A 14,917-nucleotide genomic window follows, 5' to 3' on the forward strand; every position below is an offset into this window, starting at 1 on the left:
AGGTTCTCCTTTTCCAGCATAGGGACCTGAAACGGGGAAAGTTAAGGCAGGCAGTGCTCATCTCAGTGGCAATGGGCCCAGCAAGTAATGTGGGCATGGGGGTAAGTCAGAAGACTGAAAATAGATCCAGGACAATTTTTCAGGGTAGGGATTTTGGCCTGGGTTTCATGCAACTCTCAAGGTGTTTTGTTGTTTTAATTTACAAATTTACTCCCACCTCATGCAACACAGCACTCTAGGCAGTGAAAGAATGATAATTGTAGTGGCAGGCATCTCATTGAATGCTCTCAACAAGCAAATGAGGTATACATGATTCATACCTTTTTTTTTTTTTCAGATGAGGTAATGTAGAATGACAGAAATTGCTAATATGATGTGGAGGCAAGACTTGAACTGACCTCCTCTGACCAAACCCCACCCTATGTATTACACTAAGCTGCCCTGGTATTTCCTGTGTACACAGATAAGTAAGGCATGATCTTGGCCATCAGAAGATCTTACAGGCTGGTGGAGGAGATAGACATGTGCTCCATTTAGTCAAAGGATGAGCAGAGAGTAAAGGCAGAACAAAGGCCAGCCAGGGAACTGCCTGGCATCAGGGCTTCACATTAGAACCTTGCCCTTTTATGTGTTTATTTTAAATACTCATAAATTAAAATTTACAAAAGACCAAATGTATAGGAAAAAAGATTTAAAATCCTGTATTATTTCATCACCCTCTCTCTCTCAATACTTTACATTTCCTCCCATGCAAAAATACACGTAGTTGTACTCACACTGTGTATGCAATTTTGTATCCTGCCTTTCTCTTTTTAATACGCTGCTATTTCATAAACAGCCTCCCTTGTCATTAAAGCCCCTTAATAAATACAAACTTTAGGGCCCTCCTAACATGCCATTGTATGGATGTACCCTGGTTTATATATAACCATTCCCCCTGAGTGGACATGGAGGGTTCTCCCCCAACCTCCCATTTTGTAGCTGTTACAGTTAATGCGGTGATGAATATCTTGACTCAGCTTGACCCAAATTTCACATGGTTTCCTTAGGATCAGTTCCAAAATGTTTTCCCTCATAAGTCCTGTTCCTGAGCCAGAGACTGGGAGATTAAGGTGAAGTAGAACATGTCTCATAAAACACTGTCCCCAGTTACATTCTTTTTCCAGAGGAGCTGTCAGACCCTCCTAAAATGGACGAGAATGACACCAGTCCCAGTGTGGAGCCCCCGCTGCCAGTGCAGATCCAGATAGCCACGGACGTGATGGAGCGCTGCATCCACTTGTTGTCAGATAACAATCTGAGAATCCGCTTGAAGGTCAGTGTGCAGCCCTTTCCCTGCATTCACAGAGTGGCAAGACTAAAGTTTGGCCTGGCTGGCAGTGACCACACAGACAAGCAAGTAGCTGTCCTTATCTCCTGGTCCATGTGGTGTTCATGAGGAAGCATCTAGAGGAATTCATTTGTGGAATGACAGTCTCCATCTTTCTGTATCAGCTCAGATGCCAAACGGCAGCTGAGTCCCCTTTGTGGAATTAAAAAACACAAAGTTTTGAAGATTTATCGAATCTCTAGGAGAAAGAAAGTCATATGCTTTGGAAAGGGTATCTTTTTCTGAGCTGATTTAATGCAGGATGCAGGTTTTAATACTTGAAAGTGGTCATTCTTCCAAGCCCGATGCTAGCCCTTATCTCAGTTTCTGTTTCCATTCTCTTCCCTGGAAAATCACCAGCACTTCTTAATCGAACAGCCTGGTTTGCTGGCAGTTTCCCAAGCTGCAGCCCATCAGCAAGCACTTATGTGTACAGCAGTGACTCCAATACCAGGAGGGGCGCAGGGTGGGCAGGGGGACAGGGCTTCCAGAACAGTGGGAGAGCTTACACCCAAAGGAGGACAACACAGCGTGGCCCAGTGCTCACCACTCCTGGGCACAAGGGAGCAAAGCAGCTGCCTCCATGGATTACAGTTACTTATGAGAGCACATTGCCCTGCTCATGGGTGCTGGGCTAGGCAACTGACCCACAGATTATTTCAAGTCTCAGGGCCTGCATTTTGTGGAATTTGTTTAGTTTTCCCAGGATCCCTCTTAGCAGTCATCTATTCCATTCAGCAAGCACTCTGAGTGACTGCTACATGCAAGGCTTTACTTGAGGGTATCTGGTTGACAAAATAGCAAAGTGTCTTCCCTTTTATGGAATCTTTGTAGCAGCTGTATCCATACCATAATTACTGAGAGCGTCAATGTTGCAGTCAGGCCTACACACCTGAGTTCACATCCTGACTCTGGCCCTGTGATAGTGAGTTAGTTAATTCACCTTTTTAAGCCTCAGCTTCTTCATCTGTAAAATGGAGATGATAGTGCCTACCTTCTGGGTTGTTGATTATAAATATGGAAAAATTATTCATTCATTCACTAAATGCTTAGTGAGGACTGCCACAAGTAAGGCAGAGGGTGTATAGAAGGAAATGAAGCAAATATGATCACTGTCTGCATGGAACTTTCTGTCTCTTGTAGGAAAAGAGGTAGTACACACACACACACACACACACACACACACACATGGAACTTTCTGTCTCTTGTAGGAAAAGAGGTAGTACACACACACACACACACACACACTGAGGAAATCCTGAGAAGCTAATAATTACTCTATAATAGTAGTTCACCCATGGAGCAAACATTTGTTAGGAACTGCACCAAACCCTGTTGAATGAGACAGAACTTAAATTCTGATTTAGGCCAGGTCATCACAGGAGGCCTCTCTGAGGTGATAACATTTAAGCTGAGACTTAAAGGCTGAGAAGGAGCCAGCCACGCCAAGGGGCAAAGGCAGGGACACCAACATTCCAGGCAGAGGGAGGAAATGTGCATCTTTGAATCAGTGAAGTGACAGACTTGCCCAGTTAGTGACAGAATTCAAATTCAAAGCCAGTGAGTGACTTCCACAATACTGCTCTGCTGTCCACTGCATGCTGAGGTTCCTCTTATTCCCCTGCCTAACCATTAACCCCTCAAGGGCAGGGCCTCTTTTGTTCCTTGTTTCTGTCCCAGTCTCCCTGTGACCAGCACACAGTAGCCATCCTAAGAGTTTATCACGTAACGTTGGCAGAATCACTGTCTTTCTCACTGAGGTGTGTGCCCATACCTGCTCTGTGGAGGCCAGCCTGTCCATGTGGGCGGGAAGCCTGCACTGGCCGTCATGGCCACTGCCTGTGACACTGAAGAAGGCCGTCTGTTTTCAGTGAGCTTTGAGACATGAGAAATCAGGAAACGTTCTCAGGGAAGTTAGAATCCAATTCACATCTAGGCTACCCCAAACCTTTCTTCTGAGATTGGGCTGTATTTCAACTGCCTGTGACCTCTCCGCTTAGGAGAAATAGCGCTTGCCCTCGCACAGCCCCTCAGCTGAACTCTCCTCCCTGTGCTGTCCCATGGAGCAGCACCTGCGTCTGTTCAGCCGGTAGGCATGAACCCATGCAGCTCCCACCTCTCTTGATCTCCCCTGTATTGGGTCCTTCAGCAGCATAAGCCACTTCACCTCCCAAACCCATCTCAGACCTTGTCACTTCTTGCCTCTGCCACCAAGATGCGGCCACATCACTTTCTTCCTCTCGAGTGGACAGGTGCTGTGGCTCTCTGAGGGGCCTCCTTGCTTCTTTCCCCTGTTTCAAGTCCCTTCCCCACTCTGCAGCCAGGGTGACCTTTTTAAAACATGAATTGGATCATGTCACCTCCTTGCTTAAAATATTTTGATGGGCCGTGTATGTTTTATTGCCCTTGTCTAGCTCGGATTAGCACATAGTCTACAGGCACACACCTGATCATCTACATTTGCTCTCTTACAACACTAAACTATGTTTTCTACCTTTATCTTGCATCTACCTACCACTTCAGCATTTTATTAAAAATAATAATAAAGAGAGAAATATATCCACATATAAATCAAGTATAAAAATCAAACAAATATTCATATTTGGACTGATTGTTTATAGTTCATAATGCATGATCAAAACCGAAAATTTCTGTGATGAATACCCTTGTACTGTTCACCATGTAACTTATTCACTATGTAAGAATTTGTTCTCCATGCAAGAACTTGTTCGCTATACTTCAGAAGTTTGGAGACTGACGAAAATTAGACTTGGGGTGGATTAATGATTGTGCATTGAGCACTGACTCCCCTATACAGAATTTTATTGTTGTTAACAACCATTTGATCAATAAATAGAAGAGATGCCCTCACAAAAAAAAAAAAAGTACACACTTCCAATTGTAAAATAAATAAGTAACTGGGATGTAATGTATAGCATAAAGAATATAGTCAAAATATTGTAACAACTTGGTATGGTGATAGCTGGTACCTAGAATTATCATGTATATAAATGTTGAATCACTGTGTTGTACACCTGAAACTAATGTAATACGGTGTGTCAACTACCCTTCAATAAAAAATAATTACCTACAAAAAATATATATATATTTTGATGGGTCCCCACTGCATTTAGCAAAAAATTAAAAATTCTTAACATGACACCTTCACAGTCCCGCCCCATCTTACCCTGCCCCACTCCACACCATCCTGCTTTCATTTCCTGAGCCTGGCAGGCTCTCCCGTGTCTGGTCTTTCTTATTACTGTTTCCAGTTTGGGGAACACTCTCGCTCTTTACATAACTAACTCCTACTCATCCTTTTAGAAGTTTTACGATTTATTTCCTCAGAGAAGTCCTCCCAACAGTCTCTATGGCTTAGATCCCTCCCTTTAGGATCTTTGCATTTCACCCTTTCCTCTCTTTTCTAGTACCTGTCACAATTGGTAAGTGTCCCTTTATTCGAGTGTTGTCTAATAAAGGTCTTTCCCAGCTGACCATAAGCCCCATGAAAGCAAGGAAACATGTATTTTGTCCCTTGGTGTCCCCCCAGTACATAGCCAGAACTAGCATGTAGTCAGCACTCAGTAAATATTTATCTAATTAATGAGCTTCTAAATTTTCTTCTGAAATGGTGACTTGATTCTAGGTATCTGGTTTCAAGCCTTTACTATCTGCTGAAATCATGTCCTCTTCTCTTTAGGTCCTGGACGTGCTGGACTTGTGTGTGGTGGTTCTGCAGTCCCACAGGGACCAGCTCCTTCCTTTGGCTCATCGGGCTTGGCCCTCGCTCGTGCACCGACTCACAAATGATGACCCCCTGGCAGTGCTCAGAGCCTTCAAGGTACTGTTCTGATGTCCCACCTTGGTCAGGTGTGGAGATGGAGGGTAGTAAGTACCGAGCTCACTGGTGTCTTTTGGGATTGGTTCTCTTTTTATCTGATTACAATGGAATATACCTTGAAGAAAGTATAAAAAGGTAAGAAAAACAAAACAAAAAGAAGGAAATACATGTCAGTCTGCTTCTGAATTTGAAGCAGGATGAACTAGTAGACAAGAGGGGTCACCAGTATTTGTTGAGCACCCACTATGTACCAGGCATTGTGCTTGGCACTTCCCCATATGTGAGCTCCTTTCCTTACAACAACCTTGCAAGGTAGATGGTATTATCCATATTTTTGATGGAGGATATAAGCTCAAAGAAGTTAGGGACTTTTCTCAAGAGATCACGCAGCTAATAAGGGATAGAACCCAAATCTGAGAGTTCGTGCCCATGCTCTTTGTACTATACAAGGGTTAAGTGAAGAGGCCTGGGTTCTAGCAGTGGGCATCTTCTGTCTAGCCCAGTGACCTTGGGCAAAGCCCATGAGCACCCATTTTCAAGTTGGGCTTAGGAACGCCTGTCTGACCTTTCTCATTGTGTTGTCAAGGATAAAATGGAACTATTTGGCGAAATGCTTTGAAAAGTTAAAAGCTCTCTCTCTATATATATATATCTATATGTAAGGTATTATTCTTCCTGACTTAGTTTGTCTTATATTAGCACACACATTTTAGCTTCTTTATTTATATCCTTCCTTGTTCTAAAAAGCACTTAAGGCAGCCTACAGAGATACATTTACCAGGGCAAGCTCCCATAGATTAGGAATAGGTGAGCAAGATGAGGCAAAAGAAAAAGATGTGTAGGGACTTAAGAAACCAGCTCGTATACTTGGCAAAAGTATTTCAATTTTCTGTAAGATTTTTCAACATATACTAGACCAAAATACAAGCTTACATTTAAAACATATAAAATCGTTAATACTTTTTCCAAAGCAAAATACACAAAATGACACACACACATATGTGTTGGGGTGGGAGAGGGTGGAGGCTGGGGAAGGGGAAGAAGGAGGGGAGGTCTTGCTATATCTTATTCAGATTGCTGCTTTCCTTGATGAAAATTAATAGATCATCTGAAATAACAGCATAGAAAAGTGAAAAAATATAAAAATACAATGAAGTGGAGTGAAAAAATACAAAGATGCATGCACTGTAACTGAGGCTGCTTTTCTACTCCCAGACATGCTGATGACTCCTGACGTCTGTAAGGCCTTGTGCAGTCCAGCTGAGGGACCAGAAATAAGTGCCTTATTCTCTGCAAAGTCGGCAAACACTCTCTGTGCTGGTTATGCCTTGCTTACCAATTCTTAAAGAAATTTCTATTATCCTGTATACTCAGTCTTGTGCAGTGGGGCAAAACGTTTCAATATGTTCTGCTAGAGAAAGTTTAAAACGAGACATGCAAAGAACCCGCCAGTGTGAAAGATGGACTGAGGACAATGTGCATAGGAGATTGTGTGGTGGGACAGAGGGAATTCCGCCTGCCATGGCTCTTGTCACTGGGGACTGGGCCCCAACTCAGTCCGGGGACCTCAGCCAGCCCCTGCCCTCCTGGTGCCTGCACGTGACAGCAGCCGGGCCTCACTCTTTGTGTTTGTTCAGCTAGCTAGAGGTAAAAGGAACAAGTCTTTTCTCAAGGGATGTTAGGAAGATTTGAGAGATCTATGTGAACCGCTTTAAGCTCTTTTTTACAAAAAAAGGGAGGAAAACCAAGGTATTAATCATATTATTCATCCAACCCAGGATTCCTTTGAATTATTCTCCATGTAATCTGTATTTATGGATAGAAACAGCCATGCCTCGGGAGCAGAGACCTCCAAATTCATAACTGTCAGAATCACAAACCATGGGCAAGGAATTAACAGCAGCAATTCTATTTTTTTTCCTAGTAGAGACTTAGATGAAATTGAATTACCAACCATTACTTAGCTCCCTCGCTGCCTTGTTCAGTCACCAGACTGGGGGTTGTTTCCTGCAGGTTTTGCGTACCCTTGGAGGCAAGTGTGGTGATTTTCTAAGGAACCGGTTCTGCAAAGATGTCCTGCCAAAGCTGACTGGATCCTTAGCCACGCAGGCCCCCGTCAGTGCCAGGGCTGGACCAGTTTATTCCCACACGCTGGCCTTCAAGTTGCAGCTGGCCGTTTTGCAGGGACTGGGCCCCCTCTGTGAGAGACTGGACCTGGGTAGGTAGCAGCCCATCTCATCTGGAGGTACACCCTGCATTCAGCCTCACCCCACCCCTGCCCTCAGTGCTCACCTCTTCTCCCTCCAAATGCACATCCTTCGGTCTTATTTGGCCTCATTTATCCATTTATCTTGTGTTTTTGACTTGCGGGATGAAATGTAGAGCCCAGGGCATCTTACCTGCCTGTTCAGTTTCACTAGACAGCAGTTGGTTACTGCTCATCCCAAGTGAAGTCTGGGGGCCAGTGCTTGTTTGGTTTTTCCTCTCTGCAGGTGAGGGTGACCTGAATAAAGTGGCTGATGCCTGCTTGATTTACCTCAGCGCCAAACAGCCCGTGAAATTACAAGAGGCTGCCAGAAGGTACGTTTGCTTGATCACCCGCATCTCTTTACGTTTCTTCTAAATTATAGATGATTTGCTAATGGCAAGCAGAGTTGAGGCATCTCTGCTCTTTTCTCTCTTTTTGCTAGGTTAAGATGATTTCTTTAACTGTGCCAACTCTCGAGGTGGTATTTTTGCTAGATGCATTTCTCTTTGCAAGTAACCTTTTCTTCTGCTGCAATGTCAGCAACAATTCCAAAGGGGCAGAAAGCAGAAAGGCATTGTGCTGAAGGGGACAGAACGCTGTCCTGGTTAGAGGGCAGTCTACTTCTAGGCCCTTCTCTAGTAGGCAGCCCTGACACTGCTCCAAACCGCAGCTCCCTCTTCTGCAAAGCAAAAGCATCAGGTTACCTATCTGGCATCCCTTGACTCCACAGAGCATCTTAATGGTATCAAGTGTCATGAAACCTCGCAAAGTGCATGCAAAATTAGGTGTGTGCAAGCAGGCATATACATACGCGCCTTTCTCTAGACAGAGTCCACACCACTTGTCCGACTATGATCGGAGTCTGTGAACCAAGAAACATTTAAGAACCACTGGACTAATGGCTTAAAGGGCCTTTTCCAACTTTGAAATTATGTGATTCTAATTTCCAGGAGTTTTGTTGATTTGAGAATAGCTGTGCCACCTCTACTGGAAGAAGCTACATCTGCTTCCTTGAGTCCTAAAAGGTTTTTCTCAAAAGCTAAAACTGAGCACATTAGCGTTCCCCAGACTTGAGACCCCAAATGCAGTTCCAGCTGGGAGCATCCTGTGGAGAGAGCTGGTGAAAGAGGGGCAGAGCAGAACTGCCATCCCCAGACATCTGCTGCTGGAGCAAAAGCCAGCTTGTCTGACCCAGCACTGTGCTGCTGTGGGCTCTGCAGCTTCATATCCTTGCAGCAAAGAAACAGTCCCTGCCACTTCTTAGGCTTCTGGAACCGTGTCCCTGACCTTTCTTGGTGGGGTAGGAGTTATCTCCTTCCCTGCAGAACTGAAAGGCAGCTATGACTGAAATGAGGAAAACTGAGTTGCTCCCCTAAACACCTTGCACCCTCTGGGAATGACAGAAATATCTTCTTGAATTGATTTATTACCCTTTGCAATTTTTTTGCTCTTGATTTCCCCAGTTCCGTTTTTTCTTTCTGTCCCTCTCATATCCCCTAGGTCTAGAATCACTCATGGTTTCCCGAGCACAGGGGCACATACCAACCAGCTTCCTATTCCCAGACATTCTTATTGCTTAAAGAACCAACTTCGGGTAAAAAGAGTCCTCCCCTGGGCAGTGTCCCTGAAGCTAATTGTATTGTGATTTAAAGTACAGCTCAAGAACATAATGAATTCCTCTTGAAGTAAATTCTTTTGTGTGCCTGGTACAGCCAAGAGTTACAAAGATCTGATTTTCACATTCCCTGCCCCATTCTACTTTTCCTACACTCACCCCATACCTGTCCTTCAAGTTTAGGCCCATCATATAAGCTAATATTCACAATTCATTATCTTTTCGTTTCTAACTTACTTTTTTGCCGCTAAAAGCAATTAATCCCAGACTCGACCTTGCTGAATGGCAAGCTGCTGTTCAGGATGCCTGGGGAGGAGAGTGCAGCCAGACCACTTGAAGGCCTGGCTCCTTTGTTTGCTCTGCTGCATTCCAGTCAGGGTTGAGTCAGATGACCTCGCTCCTGACGGGCTGGGAGGAGAGGAAGTGCAAGGTTGATTGCTTCACAAACACATCATCTGCAAACTTATTTTGAAGTCAGGGGGAAAATCAGTGTTGTCCTTGATGAAGCGCTGATTTGGCATCTTGATTCAGAAATTAATAAGCTCTCTGATGTTTCCCGAGACAATGGGAAGTCTGGTGTCTGAAAGGAGAGTGAGGTGGGTGCGTTGATTAGCATTGAAACACTCATACCTATAGGGACTGATGAATGAGGTCCCCAGAATGAGACGGAATCTCTTGCTCAGCAAATGGCCACGCCATCCATCCAGCTGTTTGACCGTAATTCTCCTCTTTCCTTCACACCCCACACCCATTCAGAAGTGAAGCCTGTCTGTCTACCTAACGCAGAATTTCTCTTCAGCCTGTCTTCTCATCACCTCCAAGCTGCCAGGCCATCCTTGTCTGGCCCGAACAACTGCAGAAGCATCCTTGCTGTCCCCGTTTCCACTTCTGCCCCTCAGTGTTCCCCATACAGCAGGCAGGGACAGCCCCAGCCATGCATGGGAGAGGAGAAGGCTGTCATGTTTGTTGCCAAGGCCAAGGGAAAGCCTGATAGCCTGAGGGTCACAAAATGAAAGTCTGAGCTCAGTGCGCAGAAGAACCGATAAAAGCCAGAGTCGTCCGGAGGCACCTCAGCTTCTCAGAGGTGGTGTGCTTCTGACACTGGACAGATGACCAGCTTGCTTTCCGAGTGGCCCCTCTGCCTTCCAGGGCTGGTGAGGAACCCAGTAAGGGCCGGTGGCTGCTCCGAAAGGAGGTGGGTGAGCGGCCATGTGTAGGGGTGGAAAAATTTTCCTTCTACCCTTCTGGGTTCTGGGGCTGGTCTAATAATTAAATTGAAATAACACAGATTAATAGGAGTCAAACAAATTTTTTATTTTGTACATAAGGGAGTCCCATAAAAATATGAGACCCAAAGGCAAGTAGGACAATGGAGGCTTATTGGTCACCCTGAGTTAAGGAATGGGATAGGGGACCTGGGGCTTCAAAAGGGGAAGTGGAATTCACAGGAAGTAAGAAGAGCACATGTTTGCCCTGCCAGACGGGTAGGTGTCAGATGAAACATTGTCTCTGGTAATAGCTCTTTCTGGTCCAGGCCCCCTGTCTAACTTCCTTTAGGTACTTAAAGGAGAAGTAAAAGTTTGTCTTAACACCTGCTGGGTCTTGAGTGTCTTCAGCCCCAAACAGTCCACATACCAAAGTGGCACATCTTAGGGCAACCCATTCCACTCCCCTTCATGAGTCTGTGGGTCTGGCAGGTGGGGGGTGGGACCCCCAAGGCACAGCTTCACTTGTGTTGGAATGGAGACACGTTCGGCAGCTCCATGGAAGTTCCTTTATGTATGCATTATGGTTGGGTTTTTCCTTCCTCCTGTTTGCTTTTCCTGGCTTCAAAGAATGACCAAGCCTGTGTTTGCTTTTTTAATTTGTCATATTAAATAGAGCCTTTGTGGCAGGCTTTTACATCCAGGCTATAAACTCTAGAAATGGAAATTGATCAGGGGGTCGTTGATATAACTGAGGTTGTAAATGCTAAAAACAGAAATGCCATTCTGGTTTAATGCTTTTATCTAGCGAATGTGCCTTGTAAGGAGGGGCATAAATCTTGCAACTTGGGGGAGGGGGGAGGGGGAGGGTCTGACCTTGCTGTGTGTTACCACTAGGTGTCACTGTTAACTGGCTATGGCAAGAAAAATACCAGCTCCCAAATCCATCTAATTAAATAACTTCAATGGGTAACAAATGAGAAAATCGTATTTGGGGTGTGGGAGGAGGGATCAGCATACCATAAGCTATAAATAAGGCAGTGTTCCTGAGGGTACACATTGGATTACAAAATAACAGGTCGCATCAGCCACTCTCTCATCTCAGCCATGGCAGAGGCAAACTCAACTGATTTAAATTCCTAAGTGGCCCTGGAAGCCTCCAAGATATTGCCCAGCATGCAGTGGGCCTCCACAGTTCTGTGCCTTTCTGGCCGTGGAGCTTTTCCTTCCCATACATGAAATGAATTTGAGATGAGAGCACATATCCCAAATTTCTGTGTTTTTCCTACAAGTCAATACATGCTATCAGCCTGGTTCAGCTCAACTCCATTGAAACCACATTCCCTGGGCCTATCTCTGAGACTCCCTGTCTTTTGCAGGATGGTGTTATATCATCCAATTAGTCCTCTACCCTGGGACCAAAAGGAACAAACCAGGAGATACCTATTTTTAAAAAGATGAAGTCCATGCCCAACAAATCTCGCAATGAAGGGACAGAACTTTTAGGCCCCTTGATCTCTACCCCTAGTCCTACCCCCACCTACCAAGCCCAGAGCCCAGGTGGGAATGCAGGGTGCCAGCAGGTAGCAACTGGCTTGTGCACCTTCTGGTTGTACAGTCCTTGGGGGTTGGGGTACGTGCCCTCCCAGCTTCCTCTGTGAAGCCACTGTATATGAGGGCAAAGGGCACCAGTTTGGGAGGTGGCCAAACCAGGGTTCAAATCTCACTGGCTCTGTGACCTTGAGCAAATGACTTAGTTTCTTTGTACCTCATTTCCTTCGTCTGTAACATCTTCCTCCCAGAGTCACTGTGCAGATGAATTGCATTAATATGTGAGGGAGCACACTCAGCATTCATTCATTCTACCGATGAGCCGAGGAGATACCCGGCACTGTTCTAGGCACTGTAAATAGAGGATACCAGGAGAGAGGAGGCCTCTGCCCTCACAGTGCTCCATTCTGGAGGTATATTTATGTGTGTATACACACTTATGTGGTATATATATATAAATTTATCAAACACATACACGTATACACTTGGGCATGGTATCGGTGTAAGCCTGCTTCGTCTTTACTGAAGTCTGAACGAAAGTTTTCACCTAAGAATGATCTGTTTCATGTTAATTGTGCCACCACCCCCTACCTCCCTTTGCATGAAAAGTCAGGACCAGGTTTGAAAGTTCATTTACCGACTGACTTCCCCACTTTCTTCCCAGCAGTAGGATCTCTGCCCATCAAAGAACCAGCCAGTGCCTTCAAACCTTGGATGAACACAGACTAGCACAGGCACATTCATTTCATCCCTGTCAGAGGCCATCGCCTCTCTTTACCCACATGTGGGCCTATTATATTTGAACAGATCAGGAGCCACAGAGCTGATCCGTTAGTTCAGCTGAGCTTGAAATTAGTAGTTCGTCCCCTTAAATGGTATGGGCAGTTTGAGCTGGGGCTGGAAAGCTGTTTCGCCCTTGGATTATACCCAGCATGGAAATAAGGGCACTCCTTTTGACATTTGATTAATAGTTGACAAACTCAGACCCAAGTAGTTAGCTTTCCTATTACCCATCTTTTGACAGGCATTCGTGCTTTTCTTTTCCAGGCTCATTGTTCTAAAAATACACTCTGATCTGAAGCTGCTCACTGTGCATGTACAGCCATGATTTCCTGGTGTCAAAGATAAGCGACATCTGCCATGCAGATTATAAACAAAGTGGGTTGCTGCGTTTCAGATCTGAAGGCAGGGACCTCTGTGCTACTTAATTCAGATGCTGCCAGTCCTTTCCCAGCTTCCTTGATATTGTCATGTAATTGATAATCTGCCAGGGTCAACCATTTTGCCACCCAGTGGAAAAGGCGAGTGTGGGATGTGCCTGCACGTGTACGTACTGTGCTGGGTCAGGAAGCAGGCTGCTCTTAATGCTCCTGGAAGCTGGACCACCTGCACAAAGTGAATTTCCCATATCAAAAGCCTTGGCAGACCACAGGGTAGCCATTTCGTTACTTTGAAGGGTCTGTGGTCTGTCCCGAACACCTACAGCAGTGAGTATATATGATGGTATCAGTACCGAGTAAAGTAGCCAGGGAAATGGCCTCGATTGTCTTTTTTATGTATAATTATTTAAAAGATTTTTTTAGGGTCTCAGTATGAGCCAGGTACTCTGTTGTAAGTTGAAAGATTTCGAAGATGAATACCAAGTAAGAATCGGCCTCACGGTGCTGCTCAGTAGTGGTGTGACCCTAGGCAAATTAATTTACTTTTCAAAGCCTCAGTTTCTTCATCTACAGGATTAGAATAAACATATTTGTTATTCTCCACTTAATAAAATTATTACAAGGATTCAGTAAAGTCATGTATATTATTTTAAGCACAAAATAGCAGCACAGAGTGAAAAGTCAGTAAGAAGTAGTTATCATTTAAACATTCTCCTTATTCCAAAAAAGACCTAGGGCATCATATAAATTAAATGTGTGCAGCAAAAAGGTAGGAAGTGAAGAAATATTTTTAAAGGGGAAAATAGAGGAAAAACCAGGTGAAGCCAGGGTTGACATTCACATGTAAAATACAGACTAAGAGCTCTGTCCCCTTGCTAGACATGAGCTGTTAAACGTGGCTCTGGGCTTCCTAACAGGCGAGCAAGGAGGAAACTGCATCTGTTGTACAATTTTCAGTCATTAGTGGAATAAGAAAAAAAGCTCTTAAGAAATAAGCCCAGCTTTCCTTGGTACCAAACCCTAAAAAAATTTCTCCATGGGTCATCTGAGAAGAACACTGGGTTACTGCTATGTGGCTAAGGTCCTTACAGTAAATACAGAAGTGTATTTCCTAGAACTGTTTCTTAGGGCATCTGTCAGTGGAAGCTGCTGGCTTAGCACCAAAGCATGGGTTACAGGAAAAACAGTTCCGGAGGAGGGGTTCAAAATAGGTGGGCTGCTGTGAAGATGATGTTGTCTTCAAGGGTAGGAATTTTCCAGGTTGGAGCAGGAAACACTGCCTGTGGCCTGAGAGTGCAGCCATCCAGGCCGCTTTATTGCCTGGCTCAGGGCCACTCTGAAATCTGCGCCCAGCAGCACTGCTGTCATCCTGGGATCTAGGCCCGCAGGGGGGCCTGGAAGCAGGAGAGCTAGCCAGATGGAAGGGGCTGCTTTTAAATCCTGCCTCCAGTGGGATTTAAACATTTCTAGGTTCTGGCTTATTTTTGAATTGTCTGTAACAGATTGGTTCTCTCAGTGCCATATCTTTTTAAATATGCACAAAGCAATGGAGTCATTCCACTGCATTTATGATACTTTGTCTTGTGGTACTTTAGGGGTGCGATTAGCATTGTAAGCTACTACTGGTGTTTATGCTTTTAAGTCCCATCCCCACTGCATTTTATATTTTTAATACTGGTCTGTGTGTCTGTGTTGGAGTTAGATCGATAGATGAATGGTTTTGAACAGGTAAATATAGTTAAGTCTAACAAGTATGTATAGCTGCAAAGGTTATTGGTAGTATTTATTTGGAGAGTAAATCGTTGCTCCAAGTCATAATCCTCCATTTCCAACATTTAGAAACAAAAAACGACCTCCGTGCAGGGGAAGATAGCTAAATTGAATAGCAAGGAAGGACAGACTTGAAATACTGGTTAACCAATGAACCG

The 14,917-nt window shown here is 44.7% G+C and overlaps 1 protein-coding gene across 8 annotated transcripts in view; it reads left to right on the forward strand.

Annotated features, from left to right (window-relative positions):
• TTI1 (TELO2 interacting protein 1) overlaps positions 1-14,917 on the forward strand; it is a 45,118-nt gene that overhangs the window by 24,427 nt on the left and 5,774 nt on the right. For 7 of the 8 annotated variants that reach the window (XR_012131367.1, XM_017652781.3, XM_017652782.3 and 4 more), the window contains 4 exons: positions 1,167-1,315; positions 5,070-5,210; positions 7,224-7,428; positions 7,703-7,790. Coding sequence is in view for 7 of the 8 variants with exons in the window: in XM_017652781.3 (XP_017508270.3) it covers positions 1,167-1,315; positions 5,070-5,210; positions 7,224-7,428; positions 7,703-7,790 (583 nt within the window). In the remaining variant the exon portion in view is untranslated. Of the gene's footprint in view, positions 1-1,166; positions 1,316-5,069; positions 5,211-7,223; positions 7,429-7,702; positions 7,791-9,829; positions 11,109-14,917 lie in introns of those variants that run through there. The other variant, XM_037012706.2, reaches the window with a different exon arrangement.

The sequence above is a fragment of the Manis javanica genome, chromosome 5, assembly GCF_040802235.1.
Source record: "Manis javanica isolate MJ-LG chromosome 5, MJ_LKY, whole genome shotgun sequence".
Taxonomy (NCBI): Eukaryota; Metazoa; Chordata; class Mammalia; order Pholidota; family Manidae; genus Manis; species Manis javanica.